The sequence below is a fragment of the Engraulis encrasicolus genome, chromosome 21 (genome assembly GCF_034702125.1).
Source record: "Engraulis encrasicolus isolate BLACKSEA-1 chromosome 21, IST_EnEncr_1.0, whole genome shotgun sequence".
Classification (NCBI taxonomy): domain Eukaryota; kingdom Metazoa; phylum Chordata; class Actinopteri; order Clupeiformes; family Engraulidae; genus Engraulis; species Engraulis encrasicolus.
The window spans coordinates 33286948-33300350 of NC_085877.1; the positions used below are offsets into that span (position 1 = coordinate 33286948).

A 13403-nucleotide genomic window follows, 5' to 3' on the forward strand; every position below is an offset into this window, starting at 1 on the left:
TTTGACACATGGGTAAACTGTTTTTGGGGTGATATGAGCGAGTGATGAGGATCCAAGTAGTTATGCTGAACCATCCAGTTTATTTTGACAGAAGGACTAAATGAATGCAAATGAGCCAAAGCAATTGAGAAAGATCTATGCCATTTTTGATGGTACTGACTATTTATATGTGAGACGGTTTAGTGCTGATGCAAGAATGAGGTGTTTTGGGAGGTATATGACATTTTGCTAGTTATCTGAACTGTTGTGCAGAAGTGTAAGAATGTTTGGCCAAATGACTCAATGGTTATAGGAATGTCATCTCAGTTTCAAGAAATGAGCCAAACCAATCGAGAAAAACTGTAATTCAACCATTATCTGGTTGCAGTCATATGATACGTCATGATCACATGGGACATTCACAAGTTCATTGATGACTTATATGAAGAAAATGTGCTGACATGTTTTCAGGACAACCATTACACTGAGAATCAACCAATTGGGATAGATCAGCAAGGTACATTCATTTGAAAATTGTACTAAATGTAAGCTGATAACTGTAGGATACTTGTACATAGCCATTTGCAAGGATGTACTAAATGATGAGACATGTACAAAAGCATTTGAAATTTGATGAAAGCAATGATAAATGCCATTCTGTTGTGAGGAACTGCAAATTATTTTTGGAATTTGTCCATGTTTTGAGAATGACATCTCAGTTTCAAGAAATGAGCCAAACCAATGGAGAAAAACTGTAACACACTGTCAGCCAAACTGTGCTATCTGTCTTTGCTGCTGATATCTTCATGCAAGTTGCTATTTACCTGTGGTGATTTTGGAGGCTGACAGCCCTTGGGAAGAAGCTGTCTGTCCCTGTTTGTCTTGGCTGTTAGCACTGTAAGGTGTGACCCCCTCACCCCTCACCCCACACACGGCCCCTAACAGCCTCATTACCATAACAAAATGAGTGATTAGTGTATTAGGTAAAAGCCGCCGGTGTTCTGTCGAGATGTGTTGCCTCGTCGAGATGAGCGACCGGTCGCCCTATTCGATAGTGGTGTTCTGTCGATTTGCGATGCCTCATCTAAATGAGCGACCTTGACTTTCCGCGGAAGGCGTTTCAATCGGTCCACGTAGGACTGTTTTAATAACCATTAGGCCTACTTTGTTTATTTCACGGACAGGGGTGTGCAATCGTTCGTGCGGAGTTTAATAAGAACATGCGGCTGCTGACAACCGCGAGCCTCTCGTTTGAGCAAGTTAAGAAACGTGCCATATGAAAGAGACTGAGTTGAGTTTGCGCAAATACTGGAGAAAGTGTTTGGGATCAGGGCCTGGCTACGGGTTGTTTAATGCAGTCATTTGCTGTTGGTTTGGTTTCAATGCGACGTGGGCTCGCAAGGCAAATTGCTTCATGAAATAATGTGCTATGGGGATAAACATAGCGCGGTTCAGATATTCCCAGATAGCAGATAGCGTATTGTGGCTTTGTTTTGGCAGATGTCTGTCTTTTAATGACCGGAATCATATTTTCACAACATCCCCACCAGTGCATTTCTTATTACCATGTTGAGGCATTTTACAATGCAGTCGATTCAAATTCTTGAGTGAAAAGGGTGGAGGAGGCATTTTGACAGCTCAATCAGGTGGCGATTTTTTTTCATTTTGCAATGAAAACGCCTCCTCTACATTTATACCTTACCGGTAGTCTTTTCTGATCGATGTTACAATGTTCGAGGCTGAGTGTGTGAGCGATTACGGTTAGGCAACAAAGTAGCAAATGTACGAGGCCACGCTATTTCGCAGATTTTCCAATGATCTGCTGGATGATCCTGTAACTGTAACTTTAACTTTTGTAATCCTATCGTAACTTGCGCTACAGTTTGAGTCACTAAAGTTGACAGTCTCAGGGGATCCTATCGTAACTTGTGGTCTCACAATTCGATGGGCAATTACCCGCGAAAACCACCGCGAGGGTGTGCGCATGCGTGCGCATGCTCAGTAGCGAAGAGAATCACATCTCGATGGGTCGCTCATATAGACAGGACACCGGGTCAAATGACCCCTCTCTGGTACTTCTAGGTAGGCAGAAAAATCCTGGTAGTTCTAGTGTTAAAGAAAAAGAAACGCACTGTCAGCGGGGGGTATCAAGTACCCATACAGCCACCACGCCCCCTCTTTTAGCGCTGAAAAGACCCCTTGTTGCGATCAACGTATATTTCTCCCAGGCTGAATTGTCTGCGATCTGCCGCTGACAAGATCAAGATCTTTAGCCTACAAGAAGCTCGCAGTTGCTTTGAGTCCAGAAGGACCGTTATTGCAGGCATAGGCTATTAGGCGCATCAGCGCTCTAAGTTTGGAAATTTGCTCGTAGTTGCTTTGAGTCAAGGTCCCGTTATTGCAAACGAGGCGTATTAGAAGCAGTTTGTGAATTAAGCTAAATTATTACAGAGCCTATTTTTGTAGGTGGCCAACGTGTACATTATTTCTCAAATGCAATGTAGGCCTACTATCTATCAGCATATCGCATAATATAGGCCTACCCTGCGCCGATGCAACTTTATCTGGACAAGATCTTTACAAGAAGGTTGCAGTAGAGTCCAGAAAGTCCCGTTATTGCAAATGAGGCATATAGGCCTAAGCAGTTTGTGGATTAACGTAAATAATTTTTTTTGTAGGTGGCCAACATAACCTAATGATAAAAAAAAAACTTGTTACCGCTTAAGCAGTATGCCATAAAAGTCTGGCAATGAAATTTATTAGACCGTTACTAATAGGCTAGCCGAACAGTTTTCCGTGTGCCACTGATTTAAGAATTGAAAATGAGGCGTATTAGAATTGAGGCGTATTTATGATTGAGAATTAAAGAAATGTTTTTGTATGTGGACAAAACAACCCTCGTGCGCGCCAATTGAGAATTAAAGTAATGTTTTTGTGTATTGACAAACCACCCAGCACTACAGCTGTGCACCCAGCAATCTCGTGCACGAGCTCCCATGAGTACGCACAACCCAAATCCCGCCCATCCGCACAACCCAAATCCCGCCCTCCCGGGCGACACGGCGTCAAACTAGTGAGTCCCGTCCCTCAACTGATGGAGGAGTCTAAACAGACCTTAAATCACAGCATTAGCTAACGTCTTCAAGATGGCCCTATTCCCAGAACATGCGCGCGTGTGTGTGCACATGCATAACCCAACACGCACTCAACATCTGAGCTCAGGCCAGCACTCACTTGCACGCAGACACACACATACACACTCACTCACTCACTCACTCACTCACTCACGCACTCACTCACTCACTCACTCACTCACTCACTCACTCACTCACTCACTCACTCACTCACTCACTCACTCACTCACTCACTCACTCACTCACTCACTCACTCACTCACTCACTCACTCACACACACACACACACACACACTCACACACACTCACACACACATCACTCACACTCACACACTCACTCACACACTCACTCACTCACACACTCACTCACTCACACACTCACACACTCACACACTCACACACTCACACACTCACAAAGCGTTTCTCAGCCGTGGCATATGCCACCACAGTTCTTTGTGACAGAAAAAAATGTCTTAATGGAAGTAATTGGCCATATGTTTCAGCACTCCTTAGGGCCAGTTAAAGCCTTCAGAATGGCCCTATTCCCAGAACGCACACACACACACACACACATGCACATGCATGCACTGGCACGCGCGCACACACAAACACACACACACACACACACACACACACACACACACACACACACACACACACACACACACACACACACACACACACACACACACACACAAGCATGCATGCCCATACGCACAGCCCAACACACACTCAACAACTGAGGACGGACGGACGGACGGACAGACAGACGGACGGAATACTTTTACCTCAGGCACCGTAAAAGTCCCAGCTGCTCAAGACTCTGACTGACATGCCAACAAGGCTGAGCGATGACATCACTGTTGCCCTGGCCAGTAAAAAAGGCTAAGAGCCACTTCAGATCCAGCCTAGCAAACAGGCATCTCCAGTTACACCATAATAAAACAAGTTAAAGGATATATTTGAAGCTATTACTTAGGTCCGTTCCTTTTGTAGACCTTCATCTGTCTGTGGAAAGAGACTAGAATGCATTCAATTTGACATGTACTGTATCTAGGCAGGTCCATGCCCTTCATTTAGTATCTAATAATAATCCAAGAGGAAACCCTGAAGGATATTTGAAGCTCAAAGTACGAGAGTCCTTGTGCACAAGCCCTCAGCAATGCAGGTGCAGGTGTGAGGCAGGAGAAGGTGAATCAATTAACTAAATTCAAGACAACGCACACTGCTTACTTTTCTTTACTTTATTTCTCGTAGCGAACTCCGAACTCCGAGTACGCTCCGAGAAATAAAGTAAAGAAAAGTAAGCAGTGTGCGGTGTCTCTTGAATTTTGTTCATTGATATTTGAAGCTGTCTTGTCCCGTCCGCACCTGTTTTAGACTTTTGTCTGTGAGTGTGGAAACGGAATGGAATTCTCCACCTGCGTGCAGCTCAAAGTTTCAATATTGTCATTGTTACTGCACTTTGCCTTTGTAGGGCAGCATAGTGGAACAGCGTGTAGGAACTACACTAGTCAGAGTGTACTTTATTATCCCCAGGGGGAAATGGGCTTCACCCACTGCATTGTATACAGTACTCGCATACACACATACATTCATACAACATAAAAAACATAGAGACATTGAACTGTGCACTGCACTGTGTGAGTATGGCGTGTCTATCTTTCATAAGCAATCTCATGGTTGGGACAAAGGAGTTCTTATATTTTACCAGTCTGCAGTTTAATGTCCTGAAGCGTCGGCCTGAGGGAAGCAGGTGAATTCATGATGGAAGACATGTGTGGTGTCCTCTAGGATCTTAAGTGCCTCCCTGAGCACTGATTTTTCAAAGAGTTTCACTAGAGTAGAGTGTAGAATGTGCACAGTTTGACATGTTTCGTCATCTCTGCCCTTGTCTGTGTAGTCCTTCGACATCCTTGATATTCGACTTCCCTGTGACTGATATTCTAGCTCGCGTTCCGACTTCCTACAAAAAAAACCCCTCCTATTCACACATCACTCTGCCTACATGCTGTGCTTCTCTCTCTCTATCTCTCCTTTCTCTCTCTCTCTCTCTCTCTCTCTCTCTCTCTCTCTCTCTCTCTCTCTCTCTCTCTCTCTCTCTCTCTCTCTCTGTCTCTCTATCTCTCCTTTACTCTCTCTCTCTCTCTCTCTCTCTCTCTATCTCTCCTTTCTCTCTCTCTCTCTCTCTCTCTCTCTCTCTCTCTCTCTCTGTCTCTCTCTCTCTCTCTCTCTCTCTCTCTCTCTATGTCTCTCTCTCTCTCTCTCTCTCTGTCTCTCTCTCTCTCTCTCTCTCTCTCTCTCTCTCTCTCTCTCTCTCTTCTCTCTCTCTCTGTCTCTCTCTCCCCCTCTCATCTCACAAGTCTTGGTGGCCTTATACTTCAGACATTGGCTACATTGTTGGCGGTTGGCCCCTTTTTTTGTGTGTCCATGTGATTGTATGAAATCTGAAATCTCCTCCATGCTCTCCGCGGAGCGCTTGAACTCTTTTTATGTAAATGTGCTTTTGAAGTGAATCTACCAAGAAGAATACGTGAAGCAGAACAGCTAGACTGCGGTCTGTGGTGCTGTGGAGTGCTGCCGAGTGTCTTGTCGTGTGGTCACGGCTCCGTTTCTGCATCTTGCATCACCTGTGTTTTGGTCTTTCTCTGTCTCTGACTTTTTTTTTCCTTTCCCTCCTCTCTCCTGCTTTTTTACTCTGGTTCGTTCCTTATCTCCGTCTGTCTCTACTCTACCTTTTGTGTTTTGCTTTCTACCCTGTTCTTCTCCATCGCTCTCTCTCTTCCTTTCTATATATCTCTCTACCCTTTCTCGCTGTCCATTCTTTCACCCTGACTCTCTCAACACACACTCTCTCTATCTCTTTCTCTCTCTGCCACCTCTTTTCCTAACCCTCTCCCTTCTTTCTCTCTACCTCTGCTTTCCTCTCTCTCCCTCTCTCTCTTCTTTACTTTCTCACTCTCTTCTCTCCTTCCTCCCCTCTCTCTCTCTCTCTCTCTCTCCCGCTCTCTTCTCTCTCTCCATGTCCCTCCTTTCCCTCCCTCTCTCGTCCCCTCCCCCTCTCTCTTCTTTACTTTCTCTCCCTCTCTTCTCTCTTCTCTCTCTCTCTCTCTCTCTCTCTCTCTCTCTCTCCCTCTCTCCCTCCCTCCTCTCAGGTGTGGGGAGAGCATGCTGTGCGTGGTGCCCGACATCTCGGCGTTCCGGGAGGGCTGGCGCTGGGTGCGCCAACCGGTCCAGGTGCCCGTGACGCTGGTGCGCAACGACGGCATCATCTACTCCACCACGCTGACCTTCACCTACACGCCGGAGCCGGGGCCACGCCCGCACTGCAGCGCGGCCGGAGCCATCCTGAGGACCAGCGCCAACAGCCTGTCGGGCGCCAGCACGCCCAACAGCCTAGGGCCCGGAGGTGGCGGAGGAGGGGGCCCCCCCGACACGGGCCCGTACGGCTCCGGGGGCAGCGGAGGGATGCCCGCGTCTGCGTCGTCCGCAGCGGCTGTGGTGTCCTAACACACACACACACACACACACATACACACACACACATACGCATACACACACAAACACACATACACATACACACAAACACAGAGGCATACTCATTCACACACACACACACACACACACGGATGTGCCATACGCATGCGCATGCACGCACGCTGAGTATGAGCGTGTTTTGTTTATGTGTGCTGGCGGTGTCTGTGTCGGTGGTGGTGGTGGGTGGGTGTGATTTCGCGGTTCATGTTTTTTATGGGTGTACATATATAAACATGCACCCATCAGCTACATGGAACAAACGAACTTCAAAGTTAAACAAACAAAAAGACTAAGAATACTGACTTCTTTAAAAAAAAAAAAAAGTGCTGCATTTTGCGTTTGGTGGGGAACCTTCACAACAAAGCGAAACATAAAAAACGAGAAAAAAAACGTGAACGTGGTGAAATAACGAGAGGAGTGGATTCGCAGGAGGATGCGAAAAACAGTGGATGGCTGCGGAAGTCCACTGAAGTTTGTCATTGGTCGTCATGGTTACGTCACGGTGTTCCACAGCACCCTCCAGTGGCACATGTTTGAAAGAGACACGCCCCCCCTCTGGTGGTGTTTTGGGGGTGGGGGTGTAATGTGTGTGTGTGTGTTTCACACGCCTTACTCCACCCCCCCATCCGCCTCTCTCTCCCTTGCGAAGGAGTTGAGACCGCCAGTGCCTATGATAGGCCCCGTGAAAAAAGCAGTCGCCACGACAATGATACATCAGCCATGTACAAATGTGTGTTTTTAAAAAAAAGAAAAATCTATTTTTTGCGCTTTTTTTTCTCTTTTTCTGTTTTTATCATTCTCGTTTCTTCTGTTTTTTTTATTATTATTATTATTATTCTTTGTCTTAGTCTGATTTTTTTTCTGTAAAGGGCAAGATGTATTATTGTACAAAATGGAGGGTGCCGGTGTTGTTGAACCCACGTAAAAAAAAAATCATGTTGATGATAACATAGTTTTTATGGACCAAGGATATTCTATAAGCTTTAGTAAAGGTACATTTTCTTCATACCTTTTTTGTATCAAACATATAGTACACTTTTGTTACCAAATAGTTTCTATTCTTCCTCTGAGCTTCTGCCCCGACATACGTTTTTGTTTTGCGTGTTGGTTTTTATTTTCGTTGTCGAGGTTGAAAGCCTCTCCTGTGTGTCTGTGTTGTATAGCTGTCTTCCTCTTCTACAAATGCCTGCTTTTGATAGGGGAGGGGGGCTGTGAGGTGGCGATTTTACATTTTGATACTTTTCGATTTTTTTTTTCTTTTTCTTTTTTTTTTTTAAAGCAGATTTTTTTTTCATTAGTGTTTGGGAGAAACTCAGAGGTCCTCTTTTTTATCCTGTGTTTTTATGAAGTCTTTAAGAAAAAAAAAAGAACAAGAAGAAGAAGAAAAAAAGAAAAGCTTTAAGCAACGCCTCTGCCTTGCCCGCAATACTCTGTGTGCTACATTTCCTTTAAAGACGCATAGACACGTCTACATAATCCGACACCGCGTGAGGGGATGTCTGCAAATCCTCGAGTCCTCTGTTCCCTACCCAGCGAGGCTTCCAGCTGAGACACATAGGTCACAGACAGTGTCTTTATCCATTCATATGAAAAACTAGCCTTAGCTTTGGTGCTTGAGACCGAACGGTTTTGCTATTATAGAGTAGCGTGTTTTCCTGTAGCGGTTATGCTCAGTGCACTCACAGAGCTTTTTTTTTTTTTTTTTACTGTAGATCATGTGCTTCTCAAAAAACTACAAAAAAGCAAAAATCACATATCCACAATATCAGTCATGTTTGTCGTAGTGGTGTTTGTTACCGTGGAAGTATCAAGATGTTACATTTGGAGGAGAAAGTTGAGGACAAAATGATCGCTTTGTTAAAAACGGAAAAAGAAATCAATGGCATTGATGGAACTATCAGTGTCCCTCAAAAACACATTTTTATTCTCAAATTCAATGCTGTCTCATCAATGTCGATGTCTCATTTCATGATTGAAGAGGAAAAAAAGAAAGTGGCACGCACAGAAAGGCAAACTCTTCCATTTTAACGTGGCCTTACAGCAGCTCTTCAGAGCACAAGTCGCTCTTTGAAAAAAAAAAATGTCCCTGTGGCTCTTAAGCTCCTCAACTTGCCTTTCTGTCAGAATTCAGCATTTTACCAACAAAAGCTAGTGGCCCGAGTTTTCATTGAGGTCCATACTGTATGCGTTTTTTCGTTTTTGTTTCACTTACTTGTTTCTTCACGGCACCGTTGACAGTGTTGCCAGATGTGTCTGATCAAATCCCGCCCACAAGGTGCTCAAAAAACGCCTGGAGCCGCTAAATTCTGCTCAATTTCAACAAATTGCATTGGTTTCTATGGACATAAAACTGCAGAAAAAACGCCAAATGGCCGTTTTTCCCCGTTTTTCCCCACAGACGGCTATCCCAAGCAGCCCAATTGGGCGGATAACCACCCAGTCTGGCAACACTGACCATTGACTATAACCAACATCTGGAAATTATGTAGCGTATTGGAAACATAATGGCAATGATGACCATGTGACAAACAAAGGGTGTGATTTGTAGGGGGTGCTGGGTAGATTTCACCATTTCTTGATTTGATTTCCCCACCCCTGTTAACCTGTGATGGCGGGAGTCAAAGGGTGCATTCCAATATGCACACTCCCATTCTCTACTTGTGCTTGTGGCCTCGCCCTGCCTCCCGGGCCCGCCTTCATGGAGAAAACAATTTAAGTTTCCCAGCTGTCAGCCTAGCCACAACAACTTTTAGGCGACTGTTTTCCATTAACCATCCCAATTGCAAATGAGAAAATTGGAAATTAGAATTGTGCTTTTGCGAAATATTTAATACATTTTCGGTCGTCAGTGACATCGTCATAAGGTCACAAGCAGGCAAGTGAGCAAGGGAGGACGGAAGTCCGCTGATTGTAATCCACCCAAAGAGTTCATAGCGATTAATGCAAGTCTTGAAATGTTCTTCTTGAAGCATCCTTTCTTTGTTTTCTGACAAATCACACCCTACACATACATACAGGCAAACACTCATTACAAAAGTCCTCAAACTTGGACATGGCTGACAAAGTCAGTCTCCCATCAATTGCCCACATCAGCGTTTGCAAGCCATTGTAGGCCTATACCAAAGGCATGTGTCAGCTCGAAATGTCAGTTATGATATTGTTTTGGTCAAGGACACTTCTGGTTCTGGTGTCCAAGGGTGTGTTTCTTGAGAGCGTCGTTGCTAACCAAGTTGCAACTTACTTGGTTGCAATGCAATTCACTGTTGGCAACGTAGGTTGCTAACTGGGGTGCATTTCTCGAAACCATAGTTGCTAACTACGTTAGCTACTTAGCAATTTCCCATTGGCAACTACCCAAGTGGCTAGCATTAACGCTTTCGAGAAATGCACCCCTGGTTAGCAACGACACTGTGGAGAAAGGCAGCCTAGACCGGTTCATGCGTTGTCAGCAAGCCATACCATAAACACATCAGTGCATCCACATCAGTCGTATATTCAACTCGTAATGAGGAAGATTTTATTTGACTGCTCTTGCTCTTGATCTTATCGGTCCTTATGCAACCAATGCCTTTGGAGCAAGACGGGAAAAAAATGATAATAATTCAAAGAAAAGAAAAAAAACAATATAAGGAATTGTCTATTTATAAATGCTCTGTTACGAATTTTCTAAAGCCAATTCCTAGACTCTGTTCAAAACCACAAAAGACGAGTGGTAGAAACTTTTTTTTTTCCGTTTTTTTCTTGTTTTTTTTGTATCTCACTGAGCACATAATATTTCATTTTTTTTAAAGCACGGCCTTAAACTCGCCACAAATACTGTTCAGCAATGTGGGAAAGCAATTGTGTGCATATAAATCTAGTCACTGACTCTAAAAGCAACATGAAAAACCAGCAAGTTCTGCAGGCTCTGAGCCTGAGTTATAAACAAAACCACAACCACAAAAATAAGAGTGTGATTGTTTTATCAAAATACAGAGCCAACTATGGCTGCGTTTACATGAGACATTTAATTCGGAATTAACTGACTTTAATTCTTAATAAAACTTAAATCCGCTTTGGAAACGTCATGTAAACACCTCTTAATTCGGAATTAACGTAAAGTAAACTCAACGGAACTATTTAGTTCTTAATTATTTATTCGGAATTAAAAACATCATGTAAACGTAGTGTATGTTTGTCAGAAGGATTAGCCTTAGCGATGAGGTTTTGTTTCACATGTCCCCCCCTCTCTCCAAGAAGGATTAAGTGGTCGACTCGACATACCATGAGCACAGGGTCTGTATCTTGCTCACGATTACTGCACTGCCTCCATGTGTTTTGACACACTTTAAATCTAGTCTAGTAACAGCACCTTCGTGCCCCCCTAGCCTAGAAAAGAAAAGAAAAGAAATAATGTTCTGTGGTTCTCCTGCAGTTAGATGTTTTTATCGTACCGTACAGTACAGTACGTGCTATCGTACTCTTCTGAAGGCACTAGCTAGCTAGCTACTACAACCATATTTGTATTTGCTGTCGTTTAGCCGTGTTGTGTGTATACAGAGATAAGATAATAGACAGAACAGTCAGTAGAAGTTGTTTAAAAAAGAAAGATGGGAGGGGGGGTGTCCCTTTCCCTCTCTCTACCTGTTGTTGATGTGTCGGGGGGGCTTTCATAGCCAAACGTAGGGAACAGCGATATTGTATAGGTCACACACTCTATCATGTCTAAATGTGATAACCACTGACGCCGCTGCCAGGGCTCGTACTTGTTGTGGTCACCCTAAAAACCACAGGAACAAAAAAAAATCTCTCACTATATACCGTATGAGCTCTTGTTTTTTTCTGTAAGGCTTCATCAGTTCACCTTGTTGGCTTTCACACCAAACAAGAGCTTACATATTCATTAACTGCTGCACTGTCTTCCCTATGCTGGTAGATACAGTATGGATGAACAAAAAATGTTTGAGAAGAAATTGAAATAAATAGATATTAAGGCAATACCTTGATCCTAGTATTACAGCCTACTTTTCCGGGAAAAACTGTAACTTGAATGTTGAAAAAAACAAAACAAAAAACAAAAATGAAAGTGTTTTCTTTTTTCTCTCTTTTTTTGTAGAGCATCTTTTAATATCTGTGATGTAAGTCAACGCTCTGTTGTAGAACAATGAAGACTGTCTGTTTTTAATTTTCTTTTATGGCCTTTGTCAACTCTTTTTTTGTTGTTGTTTGGGTTTTTTTTTTTTTTCTTTCTTTTTTTAAGGGATGTTTGCTCATATTTTGTCCCATTTTCTAAACACCAGTGGATGCGTTATACAATGTAAAATTGCTTTTATTTTTCATTTTTTTTATTCTAAATTATTTCTTAAAAATGTCTTTTCCCACACCACTCTAATATTGTGTCCCCCTAACCAAAATAAATTAAGTGCATTTATACCCAAGTTGCCTCCATTTGGCCTGGGAGATGGTATCTAGTGGTCTGGTGATGACCATGGCGAGGGCTTGCCACTGTTCCCAAGGGAATAGGTGCTGAGAGCCTTCTTTTCGTTTTGTTTCGTTTGTTTTGTTTTTGTCCCTTGTCATGAAAAAAAGTGTTGCATCAAATCTAGAAAATTGTCAAAATCTGTCACATGAAGATTGTTTATTTTAGAGGAGAACGTACTACTTAATACCCTGGGGTGCATTTCTGGAAAGCGTAGTTGTTAGCAGTTAGCAACTTCAGTAGTTGCCAATGGGACATAGTTAGCAACTACGCTTTCCAGAAATGCACCCCTGACTTGTACGTTTCATTGTGATTTGGGTCTTGTCTTTAGTATTTGTATTGGTTGGTAAGAGTAATGGCCTCCTTTGGGGGGCAATTTGTCAGTTAATGTAGTGTATGGGCCTCTTGATCATTGAATAGAACCAGCAGTAGAACTGTGAGTCCGAACCAAAGCCAGTGATTGGTGTATGCACTACAAGTTATTCAAGATGGAGGATATCAGTTTTATACGTGTAAACACACTAAAAAAAAATCTATGTTCAGTTGAAAGTCTCGCTCCACTTATTTTAGAGTCCACTTCATTCTGTGTAAACGCAGACTCTCTTTGAGTTAACTGATCTTCTCTGCTCTGCTCTGCTCTTTACACTTTTGTTTACATTTTGTCACTACTTTCTGTCGTTTTCTGGGAAATGAGAGGATTGGGGCTGGTCTCTATAGCACCTTGATCTATGGTCAAATTTACACCATCTGGCGTGATCTCAGCAACTAAGCCGAACATGGCTGGTTGCAAAGCCTCCATCTAAGCCGCCATTGGACATGCATGACTCAACTGTGAGCTGAGGGGTTATTCTAAACAAAACTAATTAGACAAAATAAGTCATTCACATCCTGCAGGAGGCGTCATATGACTTTGTTCCCCTGAAATTCAAAGACGTAGGTTTTGTCTGTTTGGAAGGTTATCACTGAGTATTACTACAGAGGTGACAATGTGGCAATCCTGGGATGCGTTTCTCTAAACCAAAGTTATTTCCTATAGTTACTTCAAAACTATAGTTATTTACCATTGGCAACTTTGCTTTTGAGAAATGTGCCCCTGGTTGGTAGTCGCAAACCAGAGAAAAGGCCTGTGCCTTAAGGTCATGTTAAGCTCAAACTGCATAAGTATCTGATTTTGGCGTCAGGTTGAGAGAATCGCAACTGTCAATCTTATCTCCGATCGTAAACACAGAGACGATACCCAACGTTGAATGTTCTACTTAGAATCTTCAGTATCCAATATCAAATATCTGCAATTTG

The 13403-nt window shown here is 43.3% G+C and overlaps 1 protein-coding gene across 1 annotated transcript in view; it reads left to right on the forward strand.

The window, feature by feature from the left end:
• The window catches only part of rbpjb (recombination signal binding protein for immunoglobulin kappa J region b), a 141676-nt gene extending 129027 nt beyond the window's left edge, over positions 1 to 12649 (forward strand). Inside the window, exon 11 of the mRNA XM_063186620.1 lies at positions 6268 to 12649. Within this exon, the coding sequence (XP_063042690.1) occupies positions 6268 to 6622 (355 nt within the window). The 3' untranslated portion in view covers positions 6623 to 12649. The remainder of the gene's footprint in view (positions 1 to 6267) is intronic.
• The last annotated feature ends 754 nt before the right edge of the window (positions 12650 to 13403 follow it).